General features: G+C 48.6%; 2 protein-coding genes and 1 non-coding gene across 6 annotated transcripts; 1 reads left to right on the top strand and 2 right to left on the bottom strand.

Annotated features, from left to right (window-relative positions):
* Positions 1 to 436: 436 nt before the first annotated feature.
* On the bottom strand, positions 437 to 509 carry TRNAR-CCG. The gene has a single exon. It is a non-coding gene; the product is annotated as a tRNA-Arg (tRNA).
* A 1,564-nt stretch (positions 510 to 2,073) lies between these two features.
* Positions 2,074 to 9,465, top strand: LOC120682202 (probable low-specificity L-threonine aldolase 1). Of its 4 annotated transcripts, none has more exons than XM_039964002.1 (10): positions 2,074 to 2,227; positions 3,470 to 3,918; positions 4,012 to 4,123; positions 4,252 to 4,302; positions 4,424 to 4,495; positions 4,609 to 4,741; positions 4,992 to 5,050; positions 5,129 to 5,226; positions 9,012 to 9,078; positions 9,150 to 9,465. In XM_039964002.1, the coding sequence occupies exons 2-10, from the start codon at positions 3,476 to 3,478 to the stop codon at positions 9,231 to 9,233; spliced, it is 1,119 nt and encodes a 372-aa protein (XP_039819936.1). In that variant the 5' UTR covers positions 2,074 to 2,227; positions 3,470 to 3,475; the 3' UTR covers positions 9,234 to 9,465. The 4 variants fall into 4 exon arrangements, with proteins under 4 accessions (XP_039819936.1, XP_039819934.1, XP_039819935.1 ...); XM_039964000.1 differs by lacking the exons at positions 9,012 to 9,078; positions 9,150 to 9,465 and adding exons at positions 5,499 to 5,565; positions 5,645 to 5,857 and having other exon boundaries at positions 2,075 to 2,227; XM_039964001.1 differs by lacking the exons at positions 9,012 to 9,078; positions 9,150 to 9,465 and adding exons at positions 5,499 to 5,565; positions 5,645 to 5,857 and having other exon boundaries at positions 2,088 to 2,227; positions 3,475 to 3,918.
* Positions 9,466 to 16,435: 6,970 nt separating this feature from the next.
* On the bottom strand, positions 16,436 to 18,399 carry LOC120683444 (protein G1-like4). The gene is made up of 3 exons (XM_039965525.1): positions 18,142 to 18,399; positions 17,941 to 18,009; positions 16,436 to 17,527 (listed from the first exon to the last, which is right to left on the bottom strand). Exon 3 carries the CDS (start codon positions 17,514 to 17,516, stop codon positions 16,914 to 16,916), a length of 603 nt encoding a protein of 200 aa, XP_039821459.1. The 5' UTR covers positions 17,517 to 17,527; positions 17,941 to 18,009; positions 18,142 to 18,399; the 3' UTR covers positions 16,436 to 16,913.
* Between the last annotated feature and the right edge of the window lie 580 nt (positions 18,400 to 18,979).

Below are 18,979 nucleotides of genomic sequence, written 5' to 3'. Positions count from 1 at the left end.
AGACGGCGGATGCGGGGAGGAGGAAGGGCGTCCTGGAAGCAGGGGCGGCGGCGGCGCCGTGGGGCGCCGCCCGGACGACGACGACGACGTCGGCGGCGGCCATGGTGAACGAGAGAGTCGCGCGCGGGATCGCTATAGCGGGGGAGACGTGGCGAGGCGGGCGTGCATCGGGTGTATGACGGCGGCGCTAGGTTCCCGGCGAGTCAGCGTACAACTCTGCAACGAGAAAGAGGAAGTAGAGTAGTAGATCGGGGAGAGACAGACGAACTCATCGGGGGATTGGAAATAGGCGCGTATCGCGGGGGCTGTTTCGTTGCAGCAGATTGCAGTTGCAGGTGAAGAGTTTGGATCCGTCGCGCGAGCCCTAGTGCGTACGTGGCGCGGTTCGTGATCGTGCTTGACCTCGAAGCAGAACAAACGCAAAAAAAATAAAAAGCGATCACGGTGGGACTCGAACCCACAATCTCCCGCTCCGGAGGCGAGCGCCTTATCCATTAGGCCACGCGACCAGGTTGTTCTTCGACATGCACAAAACACTTAACTTTTTATAATATTGCACCTTCATGAATACGGATAGAACCTTGATCCAAGAATTACACGAGGATTGCAACTGCAACACGCCAACAGGCCAACACCCCCACAGCTGGTTACATCGCCAGCCATGGATCGATTTGATGATTTGATCCGATCCAATCCGACCACGCATGCGGATGCGGTGAGCCAGTGAATGAGCTCATCCTCCAACCCGAGACGCATCCTCCATCTGCATGCGGCCGCACCCGGGACCAATACTAATTCCTGCCGAGTCAAAAAGCGCATGCATGCCGCCGTGCCGTGGGCCGTGGCCTATCCTCGCCTCGCCGGGCTGGCAGAGGCGGCCGGGCAACTCGATCGCAGGTCCACCGCCCCTATCCCGCCAGCCGCGCAGCTACTCAGCACCCAACGAGCGTCGATCGTGACTGGCGAGGCTGCCTGCGCTGCCGCTGCGCGCGCCCCGTGGGCTTGGCTCGTGCTTCGCCTTGTGCTCGCCCAACACTGTGAACGATTAGCAAACGAATGGTTTGGTGGGTTTGGACTTGGCATGCGAGTGAGCGATGAGGCCGTCAAAACCAAGTTGCCTTGCCCTCATTCAGCAGCCAGCAGAACCAAGTAACTCTGAACCTCAACCTTGTGATGATCGATATCACTACGCAGGATCTTGGAAACTTCCAATGAAGCCGACACGCTCAGCGCACAGGATTTTTTTCTAAAAAAAAAAAGATGGCAACGCCGATACAAACACGTCGTCTGAACTGAAAGCTAGTAAGAACAGAACGGGTCGAAGCAGACTGAAACGAGGGCATGCACTTCCCCCGGCATGGCAAAGCATGTCGATGCGATCATGCACAAGATTCCCTTGATTCGGAAGGGCGCGCTCCGCGACATTTTGGAATCTCTGATGCCAACCGAATTGTCCCGTGCACGATCGAGGGTTCCGTGTTGGGTTCTAGCACGGTCCGGTCGCCGGAGATTCCTAGCTCCTCGCGGGTCGCGGCGGATCCAAACCGATGGCGACCTGGCTGCGGCTGCGGCTGCTGCTATCTCGAGGATGCGCCTCGCCTTCTCTTCCTCTCCTCCCCCACGTGGCGAAATTCAGGCAGACGTTGTGCACCGCACGGCGCACGCGGTACGGGGAGCGGTCAGAGCGTAGCTGATTTTTTTACCGGTGCAGAGACGGGCAGAGCTAGCCAAGAGATCGAGTACTGCTGCTCCAGTAAAAAAAAAAGAGAAAAAGGTAAGAACTCGACTCGACTCGACGGTCCACTCGAGACGTGTTGAGCCGGCTGACAGCGGGAGCGAGAGCAGCCAAACGCCAACAACTCCTCCGTGGGTCCGGCGCCGACGTGGCGCGCCGTGGCCACGGGTGGTCAGTAAACGGGTGCGCTGGCCGGTTACCAGGCGGCCAGGGCAGACGGCCCCGGCCCCCGGCGGCAGATCGAGGGCACATAGGTTGCGCGCGCGCGCGCCTCACAGGCACAGACTCCACCCCCTCGAGTCCAGCTTCCATTCCAGGGCGCGCCTGCGGCCTGCGCCGCTCGTCCTCTGCTATAAAGTACAGCCACTCCGCGTCCGCCAAGGCCACCACCGCTCTCCACTCGTCTAGCCGTCTCGCGCGTCCCGCCGCCCCGCTCCCGCCTCGCCGCCGGATCCCCAGGCGCGCGACCGCGACACCCCTCTCGTGATCCCGGTGCGCCACCCTGCAACCCCCCTACCCGTCTTTATTTACTCTCTCTCTCCTCTCTCTTCTCGTGCCGTGGGCCGCGGTATCGGCAGGCGACGCGGGCTTGGATCCGCGGCGGCGCGGCCTCGCCTCTCTCCCTCCCCTCCTCCTCGTCCGTGAGCCCCTGTCCCCGTCTTTCACGTGACCCGTCTTTTCTCTTGGCGAGACGGCGCGAGCCCAGCGCTGGGAGCGGAGCGATCGATGGTAGAATACGTTCCCCGTGCGCGCCACACGCCATGGCTCCCATGGAGGAGCCGTGCGTGCGTTTTAATTACCTCCTCCGTGCCGTACATTTCGACGGGCTCCCTGGTCCCTGGCGAAATGCGTGACGCGGGGCCGACCGCGACACCCAGGCTCTGTGAAGTGGTAGCTAGGCGGGCGGATGGAGTTGCGTGGCGTCCTCCTCCGGTCCTCCCTCGTCTTCGTCTCGTCACCTGCAAAGCCTCCGCCGCGCGGGCTGCGCTTCGGTCCCTGTCGTCTCCGGACGCTTCTCTGGGCCTGTTTGGTCCTGTAGCACAGGATACTGTATCACGCTTTGACTATTAATTAGATGTATTAAATAAAGACAGTTTGTAAAACTAACTCCAGAACCTCTGCGCTACTTCACGAGACGAATTTAATGAGGCCTTTGCCCGTGCGATTAGAGGATGGTTACTGTAGCATTACTGTAGTCAATCATGAATTAGTTACTGTCATTAGATTTGTCGCGAAAAGTTACATTCATTTCTAAATTTTTTTTACAAATACACTTCATTTAGTACTCATGCATATAAAATTCTCAGTACTTCATACATGCACAAATCTCTTGTAGCACGAGTTGGGCAACCAACAACCAAACAGCGCCTTTGTTTCGGGGCGCCTGGGGCCCTGGTCCAGTGAGCGGCGCTGTCGCGTCGCTGTCGCTCCTCTCTCACCTCTGCCGTGGAGGACTTGGGTTCCCGGCTCGGTGTCCTGTTCTGTTGGAGCGCAACGGAGCAGCTGTGGTGACCAGCTGCAGCCTGTACCATCCATCCTATCGGGGATACATTCAGACCCCCGCACGGCTGCTGCTCCTAAAAAGCGACAAAGATTTGTAGTACCACGCCAACGATCACGTGACGGGAACGATGCACGGAGGCACCGCACCGGTTGAGGGTTCGATTCATCATGAGCAAGCTTTGGCAGATCTACTTGCATCCTCTGAAGCCTCTGCCGCTCCCCTGTTCGCAGCGCAGGATGGTGGCCAAGGTGGTGGACCTGCGGTCGGACACGGTCACCAAGCCCTCCGACGCCATGCGCTCCGCCATGGCCGCGGCCGACGTCGACGACGACGTCCTGGGCGCCGACCCGACCGCGCGCCGCCTCGAGGCGGAGATGGCCGCGCTCATGGGCAAGGAGGCCGCGCTGTTCGTGCCCTCGGGCACCATGGCCAACCTCGTCTCCGTCCTCGTGCACTGCGACGTCCGGGGCAGCGAGGTCATCCTCGGCGACGCCTCGCACATCCACGTCTACGAGAACGGCGGTATCTCCACCATCGGCGGCGTCCACCCCAAGACCGTGCCCAACAACCCCGACGGCACCATGGACATCGACAAGATCGTGTCCGCCATCAGGAGCCGCGGCGGGGCGCTGCTGTACCCGACGACCAGGCTCATCTGCCTGGAGAACACACATGCAAAGTGAGCTGCACGAATTGATAACTGCTGCTGATCTTTACTGTTCGAAGTTCATGTTTTTTCAATCCAATGATCGGTATGTTATTGTTTCTGCAGTTGTGGTGGAAAATGTTTATCTGTAGAATACACCGACAAGGTTGGGGAAATTGCCAAGAGTCATGGCCTCAAGCTTCATATTGATGGAGCCCGCATTTTTAACGCCTCTGTGGTAAATAGTATGGGCAGACCGATTCTGAACTTCTGATACCATCTCTTATAGAGCTTTGCAAAACCAAGCATTAGTATGTGTGCATGCCATCCTAGCCTATTAATCCACTATGTTCATTGTGCCTGCAGGCACTTGGAGTTCCTGTAGATAGACTCGTGAAAACTGCTGATTCAGTTTCGGTATGTTGCAACTTACTACTGAGTACTACTGTGCTCCATTATGTACAACTTACTAGGTGCGAATGGACTAAAGATAAAATATATGATGCTGTTTATATTTCTCTCTGAAACTTAACTGCAGGTATGCCTATCAAAAGGTTTAGGCGCCCCCGTTGGATCAGTTATTGTTGGTTCCAAGGCCTTCATTGACAAGGTCTGATCAATTGTGTTTCTAAGTTTAAACTGCAGAGATGCATTTCTTTTTGGAGGAAAAAAAGGAGAACTGCTCAGCTCAAGTAATTTTGGAAATCTGAACAATACCTCCAGGCCAAAATTCTTAGGAAGACCCTAGGTGGTGGAATGAGGCAGATTGGTGTTCTTTGTGCTGCTGCTTATGTTGCCGTTCGTGACACTAGAGGAAAGCTTGCGGATGACCACAGAAGGGCCAAAGCTTTGGCAGGTTTCATATTCTCTTTCTGGAATCAAACTTCACTTGATTTTTGTAGGAGAGAATAGAGATGCGTAATTGATGGATTATATTAGCCTGACAAATGACTTGCAATTCCAGAGAAAGAACTTGCTTCCTCCCCATTTTTTTAAAAAATGATGAGCTAATTTTTGAAAAGAAATAAAGTCCTTGTCAACTTGAAACGTTAATTTTGCTTTCCAATTTTTATCCTAAACTTTGTATCTGTTGTTCATCTCCATAGAGGGACTGAAGAAAATTAAACAGTTTTCAGTGGATTCCGCTTCGGTCCAAACCAATATGGTTAGTCTACTGATATGTTTGATCATCCTATTTCCCACTATGTAAGGATCTTATATGTATTTATCTATACTTGGAAAGGTATTCTTTGATATCATGGATCCACGCATATCACCTGACAGACTATGCCAAGTCTTGGAACAACGCAATGTGCTTGCAATGCCAGCGAGTTCAAAAAGGTGAAAGAAATTCCATTCTCTTACTGACTAATTTTGGATTTAGCATGTTCAGTCTCCTAGTCGATCCTTTATCAGTCCTAACATTGTTTAAGCCATAGTTTAATTTTATTAACATGCCAGACTGCTAAGTACAATAATTGCTATTCCTATTCTGAATGAAACTCTGCATTCAATTAGCAAAAAGGAAACCTTTTTCTCTGAACACTTGAAATAGCATCTGAAGTTTTGCACAAATTTGAATTTAACTGTCTCTATTGAACTCCGCATTGCAGTGTGAGGTTCGTCCTCCATTACCAAATTTCAGATAGTGATGTTCAGTATGCATTGACATGTGTCGAGGTATGCAAAGGCTTGGACCACTTTTCATCCTTCACTGTTACGTTTAGTTTCTGTGACAATACGGTTTTTGCGTTTTCAGAAAGCTGTTGAAGATCTACTGAAGGGCAGCGCTAAGTTTCAGCATTTGACAAATGGGACTACGAAGAACTCATACGGGCACTAGGTCGCTTCCTGTGTCCTGCTTGTTTGTGATCAGCGCTTGCTATTGTAGTCAGTCACACATTTTCTGAATAATCGCTGCTGTTCACTCTTTGCTCGGATGTGCTAATTCTAGTGTTGTAGTTTACCTTCCCATAATTGTTCGATCTGCTTCGGCTTCCTGGTAAGATGAATGCAGTGGAGTTAAACTAAAATAAGTCTATCCACCCACCCACAAAAAAAGTAAAAATAAAAGATTAGAACAGAACGTCTTATGCAAAGAGGAAATACAGTGAAAAGTAAAGGTAAAACAAAGAATTACATATGCAGAATTAATATAGGACCCAAGGAACACATTGATATTGTCATAGAATGATGGAGATGGGCTTAATGGGCCGATCTCTAATATGAACTTGCTCCCTCCTTACTAACAAAGACTGCTGACCTGACCTGGCCCAGTTGGCCGATTCTTCAAAGAAAAGCTTCATGCATGTAGGAACTAGGATTGTTGGCGCACTCCCGTGAGGTCTTGTTCGGATACATACTAATCCCCTCCGATCCATACTTGTCGGGAGGGATTGAGATCAAAATCTGTTTATCCAAACAAGACCTGAGGTACTGCCAGTTTTGTCGACGCTGCTTACCCCAGTTTACGAACAGCGAGTGCAGGCGCGGAGAGCCGGAGACCGATGGTGATTTGGTTCTCCTCGACGCGCCGCTCCGGCACGGCGGCATGCACCTCCCTCCTTTCAGGCCCTCCACGCCTGCGATTCTCTCTGTCGTCTTGTCCGTTTTGATGGACTCCTAGCGAAACGCACGACACGCGCCACGCCGCCGCTCTGCGTTGGCTGCGATGCTGGGCGGATGGAGTTTCCTCTGTACCCTAGCTCCCTCACCGCCACGGCGTGCGCGCATGGAGGGCGACGGCGTCGGCTCGTCCGTGTGTCGCCGCTCGCCTGTTTGGGTCTGACCGCTTATTCGTTCCGGGGGCCGGCGGGCGGCCTGGGCGCACCTTCAACGGTGGTGTGCCGTTGCCTTGTAGCTTTCGCTCTATTTGGTCTCTGCCGTGTGGGACTTGAGCTCCCGTGTTGGTGCCCCCTGCCCAATTCTGTTGGAGCGGAGCGTCAGTGACAAAGAAAAAGGCCTGCAGCAGCAAGTGCACTGCGCATTAATGCATCATCCATCATTTTTTTTCCTTTCAATACAAAGCATCATCCATCATATACTGGTGCTGGTGCCTCCCAAAGCACGATAGATTTGCCGGTTTCTAAGGAGAAAGCTCCCAAGGCTAGGCTCTGCCGCTCCCTGCAGCAGAGTCGTAGGCTGCAGCAGCGCCAAAATGGCGAGCAAGGTGGTGGACCTCCGGTCGGACACGGTCACCAAGCCCTCGGAGGCCATGCGGGCCGCCATGGCCGCGGCCGACGTCGACGACGACGTCGTGGGCGTCGACCCGACCGCGCAGCGCTTCCAGGCGGAGATGGCCGCGCTCATGGGCAAGGAGGCCGCGCTCTTCGTGCCCTCGGGCACCATGGGCAACCTCATCTCCGTCCTCGTGCACTGCGACGTCAGGGGCAGCGAGGCCATCCTCGGCGACAACTCGCACATCCACGTCTACGAGAACGGGGGCATCTCCACCATCGGCGGCGTGCACCCCAAGACCGTGCCCAACAACCCCGACGGCACCATGGACATCGACAAGATCGTCGCGGCCATCAGGCACCCGGATCTGCATTACCCGACCACCAGGCTCATCTGCCTGGAGAACACACATGGGAAGTGAGTTGCACAAAGTACCTTCAATGAACATAACTGTTCCCTATCTTAATTCGTATTATTCCAACGGTTTCTGCAGTTCTGGTGGAAAATGTTTATCTGTAGAATACACTGACAAGGTCGGTGAAATTGCAACGAGCCATGGCCTCAAGCTTCATATTGATGGAGCTCGCATTTTTAACGCCTCTGTGGTGAGTCCTGTTCTGCAATTTTACAATCTGCTTCAGATAGGATGTGCAACAGAGTCAGTATACTTGCATTTCTTATTGTCCTAGCCTTTTCACTTGGACCATAAATCTGTAAATTAAACCATATATCTAAAGTATACTTACAGTCTCATCTGAAGAAATTTAAGACATATGTGCATGCATTCTATAGCCTCTTAATACACTGTGATGATTGTACCAGGCGCTTGGAGTCCCTGTAGATAGACTCGTGAAAGCTGCTGATTCAGTTTCGGTATGTCTCAGTGTGCTGAGCAATGTGTTCAGTTATACAATTTACATGTGAATGGACTATAGATAAACATATGATGTTGAAGGTGATTCTATTTCTCTGTGAAACTTAAACTGCAGGTATGCCTATCTAAAGGGTTAGGCGCCCCCGTTGGGTCGGTTATTGTTGGTTCGAAGAACTTCATTGAGAAGGTCTGATCAATTGTGCTTTATAAGTTTAACCTGCAGTGATGTATCTTTCACAAAAAGAAAACAACTGCAGAGATCAAGTAACAATGGAAATCTGAACGATACCTTCAGGCCAAAATTCTTAGGAAGACCCTAGGTGGTGGCATGAGGCAGGTTGGAGTTCTCTGTGCTGCTGCTCAAGTTGCCGTCCGTGACACTGTGGGAAAGCTTGCAGATGACCATAGGAAGGCTAGAGCTTTGACAGGTCTCGTATTTTCTTTCTGGAATCTAACTTTCTTCATTCTTTTATAATAACAACAAGTCATAATGCCTGAATAAAGCACTTGCTTTCTCCCTAGAAACTAAAGAACTATAAAGCCCCTGGTTTGAAAAGGACCAAAGTCATTGTTAACTTGAAAGCCTGATCCTTTTGTTTCTGAAATTTAATCCTGAACTTTGTACGTCTTGCTCATTTGCTCAGAGGGGCTGAAGAAAATTAAACATATTACAGTCGATCCAGCTTCCGTTGAGACCAATATGGTTTGTCTTCTAGACCACTTATTTGATCCTCTTAATTTCCACTACGTAAGGGTCTTTCATGTAACATATCTATCCTTCATAAGGTATTCTTCGATATCGTCGATCCAAGAATATCACCTGACAATCTATGCCAAGTCTTGGAACAGCACAATGTGCTTACAATGCCAGCGAGTTCAAAAAGGTAATAAAGTTCCGCTCTATTTTATTACAGAGTAATTAATTTGGATTTAGCCTGTTCAGTCTTGTAGTCCTAACATGTTTTGGCAATCTTTGCTACCTTACATCCATTTTTTTTTACCAATAAGCAAGCTAGACTGCTTAGTACAAGAATTGGTATCCGTAGTCTGACTGAAACTCCATGGTATCATGCAGTATCAGGTTCGTCCTCCATTACCAAATTTCAGACAGCGACGTTCAATACGCAGTGACATGTGTTGAGGTATGCAAAAGATTGAGACCACTTTCTAGTTTCACCATTAGTATTTAATTTTGGCCGTGTCATGTTTTCAGAAAGCTTTTGAAGAGCTACTGAAGGGTGGTACAAACTTGGAGCTCTTGACAAATGGTACTACAAGAAGTTCGTACGGGCACTAGATCACTTCCCTTTGGACCGCCCCAATGTACAAGCTCGGTGACCTGCAATGTTTTCTTTAAACCAGCAGGAGCGCTGCTTAATTATTTAAGAAGGGGAAGCACGTGAAGGTTGACGATAGATTCTGTTTAGTTATGAAGAACTGTTGGTGTTTGTGACGGTGACCTTTGCTGAATAACTGATGGTTAACCGTGACCGCACCTTGGCTGAATAAACTGCTCCTGTTCACTCTCTGCTCGGATGTGTTCACTCTTCTCGTGATTCGGTCCACCAGTTGGCCTTCGTCATGGAAGGGAGCTGAAATAAACGAGCCTTTTCCTAAAAGGCTAAAATAAAAGCTGAACGGATATCAGAATGGAACACAGAAGTGAAAATGTTGGAAATGAGCTTAATCAATGGACCGACCCATGACCAAATAAAATCCTGCTGCTGCCTTGCATGATCAAAATTCAAACATCGATGCGTGTGTGTTTTTCTCTGCCTGGAGAACACAAGCAGCAAGCATCTAGGACCCATGTTCGCTCTTTCAGAATTAGGAAAGGGGCTTATCACTTATCAGACGGGAACAGCTGACCTTGCCGGCTTAACACCTGGTGGCGCCTCCGGTAACAGTTTACCGGTAGATGCTGCTTCTGTGGAGAGATGCCAGCGTCGTCGGCTCGTCGCTCCTTGCTCTGCCGGCATCAATCGCTCAAGCGCTACCAAGCAGTCCAGCACAGGAGCGCCCAGCAGTCCGGCACCAACACAGGAGCCCCTTCGTGGCGTGGAGCCTGGAGCCAGTGAAACATGCTGGCTCGGCCATTTAGCATAAACAGTTGTTGGGCCTAAAAGCCTAGCGAAAAGGATATGTACAAGAGGGCCCTGTATGGGCCTTACGGCCTGCTTATCCGCTGCGCGCGAGGAGGAGGTGCGCCGGCGCCCGGCGGCGGCGGAGGGAGATCATGGTCGCATGGAGGGCGAGCACGCGAGGGTGCGCGGTGCGTGCGTGTTCTTGCCCGGGCAGCCCGGCGCACCGCTGCCTGCTGGTCGTTCCAGGCACTTGAGGGGGCAGCCAGGCGTAGAGGTGCTCTTTGTGTCCGTCGTCACGCGCGCGCGGGCTGAGCTGAGCTCGCCCGGAGGCCGGGGCTAGAGCTGCCGCGATGACGATGGGGCCGCACGTGTGGGGCCTCGGCTGGCAACACAACCACCGCGCGGGGAGACGATCGGAGCACCGGCCCTGGCTCCGCTGGGGTCGTCGTCGTCGTCTCGTCCCCGAGCGCCGACACAGAGTACCGCGACCCACGCGCGACGGTGACCCGCGCCGGGCCCCGCCCCGACCGATCGAGTCAAATGCCTAGCACCCCGTCAAGCCCGGCCCCCTGCGTGCGCCGATGGGGGATCAGCCCGGCCGCCCGGCTGTAGCCTGCAGGCGCGGCCCCAGCCCCAGCAGCGCAAGCAACGGCTGCAGAACAGGACGCGGCGCGCGGGGCACAGGCCACAGGGAGAAAAAAAAAACATGGCGAAACAGTTTAATTCGTCACTCAACTCTTAGTTATGTCAATTTAGTCCTCCAATTTTTATTTTCGGATCAATCTCGTCCTTTATCCTAGTTGGTCATCTAGCTTGCCACGTCACTCTAAACTTATTTTTCGCAACCCATCACTACCAAATATCATATATGTCTCTTCTCCATCTTTTACAGAAATATCTAATTGTTTGCTATCCTTACGAAAAAAAACATGATCTATGGGGGAAGAACCGCCCCCACGGCATTGTATTAAGAAGAAAATTTTCTCACACAGGTATCTTAAACCCCTGCTCCACCCGTACATAATGACCTGTCGCCCTTGAGAAAGGCCGAACCCCTTAGTGTTCTTTAGATATGGGACAAGCAAGGGGATTTGTTTCACGCAAGCCGGGAGTCTGGGAGTTGAAGTTCCGAGTTGCTAGTTCTCCATTACACTTCTTCGAAAGTTATTATTTATAAAATGTCTTTATATATTTGACACTTCTCTAAGCCAGAGTCTACACATTTGCTAATTTTGCCAATATGTCAAGCCACCTACTCATGCCAGTATGGATCGGCTACGTAAAATGACCACAGTGCTTTTAAAGGAGTGATAAATATGTAGAAGCCATTCTAATAGTGGCTTTGGAAGGAGGGTCATCTTTATGGATGTCAAATAATTAAATATCCCCTTTTACGAAGTCATTCAAACTCCATCCATCTTATTCTCTCTCATCTCTCACTCATCTTAACATTGAGTAAATTGGAAAGTAAACCATGTTTTCAGAGGAAATAAATGGGTTGGTGGTGGCCTCAATAATAGATGAAGGAGAGGGGATGCAAATAAAAGGTACGTATGATATTTTGGTATTAATGATTTTGCGGAAAACACTTCTAGGATGATGTGGCATGCCAACACGAACAGTCATCTAGGACGAGGGACAAGATTGATACTAAGATAGAAGTTTGAGAACTAAATTGATCTAATTCAAAGTTGAGGGACAAATCTACTAGTTGAGGAGGGCTATTTTGCCCATTTGCCGTGAGATCTCAATGCAACGCAAGCTTGTCCGGCGGGCCCGGTCCTACGGACAAATTGAAGGGAAGTGCGCAGCTAGCTAGCTCGATCATCTGGAACGACGCGAGCTAGATTTTGATCCGAAGTTCGTGATTATCTTCGGCTATGATTGGTGACCTCTTTGTTATTAACTTGTTAATATATATAACGGGAGTGATTATATATTGTACTATTGTTAACTTGTAAATATAATATTGTACTAACAACACACGAATAATAAGCACGTGCGACATGCATGTGTGTGTCCTGACCACCGCATACAAGCTGCTGACCGGCTGCATGCCCTGACCCTTTGACCCTTTGTACCGGTTCTACACCAGCACAGTGTAGTAGCACTTTGTGTGACGCGATTCGTCATAGAGACCGTGTTTAGTTAGGGCTGAAAAAAATTTCGCAATTTTTTTTTGTACCTTTGACTACTAATTTAGAGTATTAAATAAAGTCTAATTACAAAACCACTTGCAGGATCCCCAGTAAATTCGCGAGATCAATATAATGAGGCATTTGACACACGTTTAGATGATGATTACTGTAGCATCACTGTAGTAAATCATGGATTAATTACCTTCATTAGATTCGCCTCGAAAAGTTACACTCATCCATAAAAAGATTTTGCAAATAAAATTCGTTTAGTACTCCATACATGTATTCGTCTTTTTGTGAAAAGTTTTTCCTGGTGTTAACCAAACGCGGCCAGAAATTGTATGAGTGTACGGTCTTTGCTTTAACCCTGACGAGTGCGCGCGTGTGCAGTGTAATCCACAAGTGTCTTGCATTGCTCGACCGATGCAGCATGCCAGCATCTATCATATGTTGTCACGCACTCTCACATGGATGCTCATTGCACAGCTGGCCTGATTTAGTGATTCCGTTTTTGCCGGCAGAATCTAGGGACCGGAGAGCTGATTTTCTGCGAGCCGTGATTTAACGGTTAAAATGATTTTCTACAATTAACTTTATGAAAAATTAATTAGATCCTGCGCAAGAAGTGAATCAAGCTATTTTTTTTCAGCTCCCAGCTGGCCTCTTAAATACTACTTGGCAACTAGGGTGAAATTTCTGAGAGAAGTGATTTTGTGTTGATTCTGTTGAATGATCCGCTGGAAAATGAAAAAAAGTAGTTTCTCCTAATTCACTTCTCATATTGGATTCGTTTTTCATAAGGTTAATCTTAGTGAATCACTTTCAGCTAGTGAATTATCACTTCTCTTAGAGAATTAGCTCCCACAGAGAATCAGAATCAGTTGGGGCAAGATCTGATCATGGGCCACCCGACCCGATAAACCCGACCCAACCCGCCCGAAAAAACCCGACCCGATCAAGTGATGGGTCGGGTACGGGCCGAAATTTTTGACCCGAAACGCAGAAAAACTCGATAGAACCCGAAAATTACACATAAAAATGTGGGCCAACCCGACCCGACCCGACCATGTCACGGGTCGGGCATGGGCCATCATTTTTTGACCCGAAACCCGAAGTGACCCGACCCGAACCCGACCCGACCCGATGGATGATCAGGCCTAGTTGGGGCTCTACCAAACAAGCCCTTAATTAGTTCATTTCAAAAAAATCACATCACGAAATCAGCATAGAAGTTAATTTCACAAAATCACATCATGAAATCAGCATATATAATCACTTCTATCTGAAAAATTATTTGGCAAAGCTTCTTGTGGATTTAGCCTAGAATCTGTTCTGAGTCCTCTGCCAAACAAGGTCCAAGTCAGGATTTAGTGGTTAGTGGGAATCCCTCACCCCTCCCATATTACCATGCATGTACACGCATGCAAATTTAGGGACCTTCTTTGGCATTTCATGTTACAGCCAGCGCTCTGTCATAGCAATAGCGTTGTCGATCTGCTGCGGCAGTTTAATTTCCTAGAAAACGTCGGGCCATATGCAGAGTTCATGGAAGGTAAACGTCGTGCCATATGCAGAGTTCATGGAAGGTACACAGATGTCGACTCCATACAGTATATATATGTTAATGAATCTCATGGACAACTCATCATTAGTGCTCTTGAATCTGTATCACCATGCATACGATCTCCGCCCCTCCTCTCCCGTACTCCTGCTAATGGGGCGGGGCTTGACGGGTTTTTTGGGTGGGTTTTAATACGGGTACTATTGGATGGGTGGAAACGGGTGACACTATGAAATAGGTTGGGGCGGGTTGGGTTGACGACACAGACGGGTTGGGACGCTATGGTAGTAGATCGGCGCGTAAGTCGCATATCATCTTCCGTTGTGACTTCGGGTTGGGGCGGGTTGGGGCATTGGGCCGACGGGGTGGGTTGGGGCGGGTGGTAGTTAGGGCTCTTGAAATATGGGTAGGGACGGATTTGGGACGGGTTCAACCCCATTAGCAGGCGTACTCTCCCATCTGTAGAGATAGCGAGATCCTCGCTGCCACACCCTGACTCTTGCAAACCCCGGTCAGGGGAGACGACATGCAATTGCGTCTGCTAGCTAATAGCAGTTTTATGATGAATAATACATAATAATGAACATTTTGTCTCTCTACTTTGTGTGTGAAACGTAATTCTATTCAGGACACATCAACAATGCAATGCACACTAAGAAGGAATTAATTAAGTTAGTGGAATGCATTCAGGAATATAAAGTTTGCTCAAGTTTAGATTAAAACCAGCAATTAACTAATCAAATCTATGAAACCTCGAATGTTCGAATCATGGATATAGCTGGAAAATATTTATTAATTGCTAACTAATTAATAGCACAAAGTAAGATTAGTTATGCACCGTACCACATCCAGATTGCATCCCGTTTCTGTTGAATATATATGTTAAGCAAATTAAGTATATAAAAGGCATGGATACATTTCATTTTACGCCGAATGTTATATTCATATATAGCGTCAATTGAGATATAATAAGTGCTGGGTTTGGACCTTCAATAGAACACTTAATACGAGTTTAGGGATATCAAACTATAGATTAAGAGTTCCATGCGCATGAGCTAAGGGTAACACACCTTAAGTCAAGGATTGTCGGTGTCAAAAGTGAAAAAAAATTGCAGCCAGTTTTTTGCTTGTTAATTATAAATATACTCCATATGCCATTATTACTAACCTCTAACCTAAGATAGCAAGCTGCTTATATCCATCATTTCACGGCAAAATTGCTTATGATAAATCCAAGAAAGGTGTTCGATTCTTTGGAAGGTTCAAATCAAAATTGTATAACAACCCGTTTGGTTAATTAGAAACAAAGTGATGCATGCCTGGCACTGACATGATAACTAAGTTTAACCAGCATTGATTCCAACAAGATATATTGATCTACCATGATGTAATGAAAATATTCTCCAATGTAATTCAAAATGTTCATGATGTTATCCATATTTATAAATTTTACCATATGCATTTGAACAATGAAATACTCTTAATGAGAGGAACGGTACATGCATATTTAGAAAATTGGTTTGCCAATGAGGGGCATAACTACATTTTAGTGCTTTTCCTATCTACTCCTATGCCTCTTCTTTTATTTTGATTATTACTTAAAACATGTTGATCAAAGTATGGATTAATTAATTAATTACTTAATGTGTGCAAGATTCTTACAGAAAAAAAATCTAAAATGAGAAACGATCATAAGTGAAAATTACAATAAATATAAATCACAGATGCCATACATATACAATAACCCTGCACTATATATACTACGAATAAATGTGCAAATTAATTATTTCTCCACTATTGGATGAAGCACACATGAACTGCATGTCTTCAGTAAAATATAAATAGTTAAAAAATACCCTCTACCACCAGATGGCACATTCATATGATAAAATGTAATTGTAGTTTGATAGTTTTTCCTATACGGTGTTATTACTTCTGTGTTCGATCATGGTACATGTCAATATGCAAGAAATATAATGGCAATTAGTTATGTAAGTAGTAATCTTGCAACTTCCAAATATTTGTACCAGCAAAAGACACCACCGAGAAAAACAAACATTTGAGATGCTAGTTTTTTGAACAACTTTTTTTCCTGATAACAATGTTTCAGCAGACACATGGACATACGTATATAACATAACTGACAAGGAATAATTGTATCAGAAATTTCATTTCAGTTCGTTTTTATTTGGTTAATTTCTAATTGAATGATGAAATTATATATATCAGAACTCCGTTGCATTATGGTATACTATTTGTTCCCAAATGCCATAAACCGTAGGCGCAACTAACAACATACTAGATCGCCAAGGAAACCTAGCTAGCAACGAAGGAAGCATGTGTTCCTATGCAATGCTTCAAGTGCCACAAGAACATCAAATAGCAGAGCTAGCCCCCCCACGATGGGACGAGACTTTCAGAAACCCATGGGGGAAAAGATCGATCGTAAAACAAAGGACAGCTAGCCAGTACTCGCAATTGACACACATGCTGCATCCAAGCCACAGCATGAGGAGCATCACTAGTGGGTAGTACACATGCTTGTCCGATGCGATGCTCCTATTATTTGGTGCGTGGCACTGTGTCGCGTTCTCCTCGCGCCGTACGTGCAGGCAACTGGGCATGGATCATTCACATCGATCTCTCTCACTACCCAAGCACACTACTACTGCATCCCAGTACCTAAAAAGGAAACGAAACAGGAAGCAAAACAAGAAACAAGAGATGCTGCTGCTTGCCAGAATCGATTGACACATGCATGTCTAGACGGACGGACACTGGACACACACAAACACAGAGGGGCTTTCAAATCTTCCACAAACAGCTAGAGAGATCTCCATATATGTATCTCCCTGTCCCTAGCTAGACCTCAAAGGACACACTCCGATCCTCTTATTCGAAGTACAGCAAACACTTGCTCACTCCTACAAGGCTACAAGCAAATAGACCGACTAATAAACAACACCAGAGCTAAAGCCAATCGAATTAAACACACAAGCTGCAATGCAGTACACGCAGGCAGCAGCACCCACTACTGGTGGTGCCAAAGCACATGCCATGCATGCATTCATCGTACGCGAACTGAACGATACATAAAATATGTAGATGCTCGAGCTCAATCTGGCATACCGTACCGGCCAAATAGGAGAGCGTGGTTGGGCGCGCGATCGAGCCGTCGGTCGACCAGATCGAGCTCAGCAGGCGGCGCCGGCGGGCGGCGGGGGCGGCGGCTGGTGGGGGTGGCCGTGGAGGCTGCCGCTGCCGTCGCCTGCCTGCAGCTGCTGCGGCTTCTTGCGCTTCTTCTTCTCGTAGCTGACGCCGCGGGCGCGGGCCTGGTGCTCGCGGACCTCGCGGAGGTAGAGGCGGACGGCGCGCGCGGCGAAGGGGTTGGACTCCGGGCGGCCTCCGTTCTCCTCGAAGGCGGCGCGGAGGCGGCCCACGAGGGCGTCGAGGCTGCCCCAGGCCTGGCGGAGCGGGCAGGGGCACGGCGCCGGCGGGTTCGGGTGGCCGAAGAAAGGGCACGCCGGGCCGTGCACCTTGGTCTTGCCGAACTGGTCCAGGTAGCGGAGGAACTCGAGGACGTGGGCGCCGCTGCACTGCGCCAGGCTCAGCGGCGGCCGGTGGTTCCGCAGATACTGCCCGAACGTGTTCCAGTCGCGCCGCTTCTGCGCCTCGTACCGGCTCGGCGACTGCGGCGTCATCGAACCAACGGACGGCGACGCGCCGCCGCTGCTCGACCCGATGCCGCCGTTGCCCCCTCCCGACGAGGGGCTGTCGGGGTTCGGCGACATGTCCATGGATCAGCTAGCTAGGAAGAAGAAGAAGAGGAGGAAGAAAAGAAAGGAGTGTGGCTGTGAGCTGAAACAATTTCCTCTTTATTAGTTAAATAATCCAGTAGGGATCTACCTTACTGTTCTTCGATCGCCCAATGAATGAAATGACTATTTGCGTATCAATATAATAATAATATTGGTAAAGATGGAGGTTTACTCCATCTTCTCGTAAGCATGATGAGTTCAATGATTACTTGTGTCATTGTGCGCGCATGAGCATTTTTGTATAGTAGCACAAGCTGGGATTGGAGGGATCTGTTTGGGAGTTGGTGCTCAGAAGATTGAAGTGGATGCAGATACATCTGAGAGAGGACTAGAACAAATATATGTCTCTTTCTGTGTGGGAAATTCTTCTTTCACAAAAAGAATAAAGAAAGGAGCAAGTTACCTTTGGGTGGAATTAGCACAGCCGAGCTCGATCTCGCTGATGGCGAATTGGAGGCTTGGCTTCTTGAGTCTGCACAAGATCATCCATGGAGCATCAGAGAGGCAATCATACATAAGCAAGAAGATAGGGTTAAAGATCAGTAAGTATTGGAATGGTCTGGAAGATAGCCGCTGCTGGTTGATCTCATCTGCTGCTGCTTACTCTTTCCCAGTGCTGGCGGTGGCGGTAGTAGTAACAGTTGCTGCAGGCTGCTGGTTCACTCATAGGCCCATCATCTGGTGATTGGTGATCAGCAGGGCCGGGAGAGCAGTGAGCACCACCAGCTTCATGATCTGTTTGAAGGTGTGGGGAATTGCATGCTGCTGCTTCTATTTTTAGGGGGAGCGCAGGGGCTGGTGGGGGGGTGGTGTTTGGCCTAAAAAGGAGAGATGTGAAGTGACTGAGACATGGAGTGCGCAGTGGTGAGCAGTGCTACACTACAGTACTCCTCATCTAGTGAAGGGTAGAAAACAAGGACACTGGGCGAGGCGTAAAAGGTGACGTGACAAAAGAAGTATTTTCTAAGTGATAGGGGATGTACGGCCTTTGTAGAGGCTGTCGTCGTTTGAGCGCACTGGAGTTGATGTGGTGATCAGCGGCCCCTACTGCGATTGCTTTCCCAGGGCCGATATGGTGATCTAATTATATATGGCAGCTTAGCTCGCATCTGATATATATATAGTGATCTAGCTTGGTTCAATGGCACCATTTGAAAACTCGAGCTTAAAGTTCAACCAAGTATATATATGTGGATATGGTACGGTCTCTGGTTCATTATTAGGCATACACTAAGCTCATGTGGTACTTTTCTTATACTTAGTAAAGGGAACCATAAAAAATTGAATAATCGACTCTGGCTCGGGATTACACCGGCCCGGGACTTGAATGCACATGGAACATAAAATTTATACAGATTCGGACCTCTGACGTGGAGTTATACCCTATGTGCTACATGTGCTATTCTTGTTTGTGTGTGTGGATTGAGTATACGATGGTATCT

The sequence above is a fragment of the Panicum virgatum genome, chromosome 7N (genome assembly GCF_016808335.1).
Source record: "Panicum virgatum strain AP13 chromosome 7N, P.virgatum_v5, whole genome shotgun sequence".
In the NCBI taxonomy this organism is placed as follows: domain Eukaryota; kingdom Viridiplantae; phylum Streptophyta; class Magnoliopsida; order Poales; family Poaceae; genus Panicum; species Panicum virgatum.
This window is presented reverse-complemented; position numbering and strand designations above follow the sequence as displayed.

Excerpts from the sequence above, each read along its gene's own strand:
- LOC120682202 (XM_039964002.1), top strand. The coding sequence starts at position 3,476 with ATGGTGGCCAAGGTGGTGGACCTGCGGTCGGACACGGTCACCAAGCCC. Across the intron at positions 4,303-4,423 it reads AAACTGCTGATTCAGTTTCG|GTATGCCTATCAAAAGGTTT; the intron begins GTATGTTGCAAC and ends ACTTAACTGCAG. Across the intron at positions 4,496-4,608 it reads CCAAGGCCTTCATTGACAAG|GCCAAAATTCTTAGGAAGAC; the intron begins GTCTGATCAATT and ends CAATACCTCCAG.
- LOC120683444 (XM_039965525.1), bottom strand. The coding sequence starts at position 17,516 with ATGGACATGTCGCCGAACCCCGACAGCCCCTCGTCGGGAGGGGGCAAC.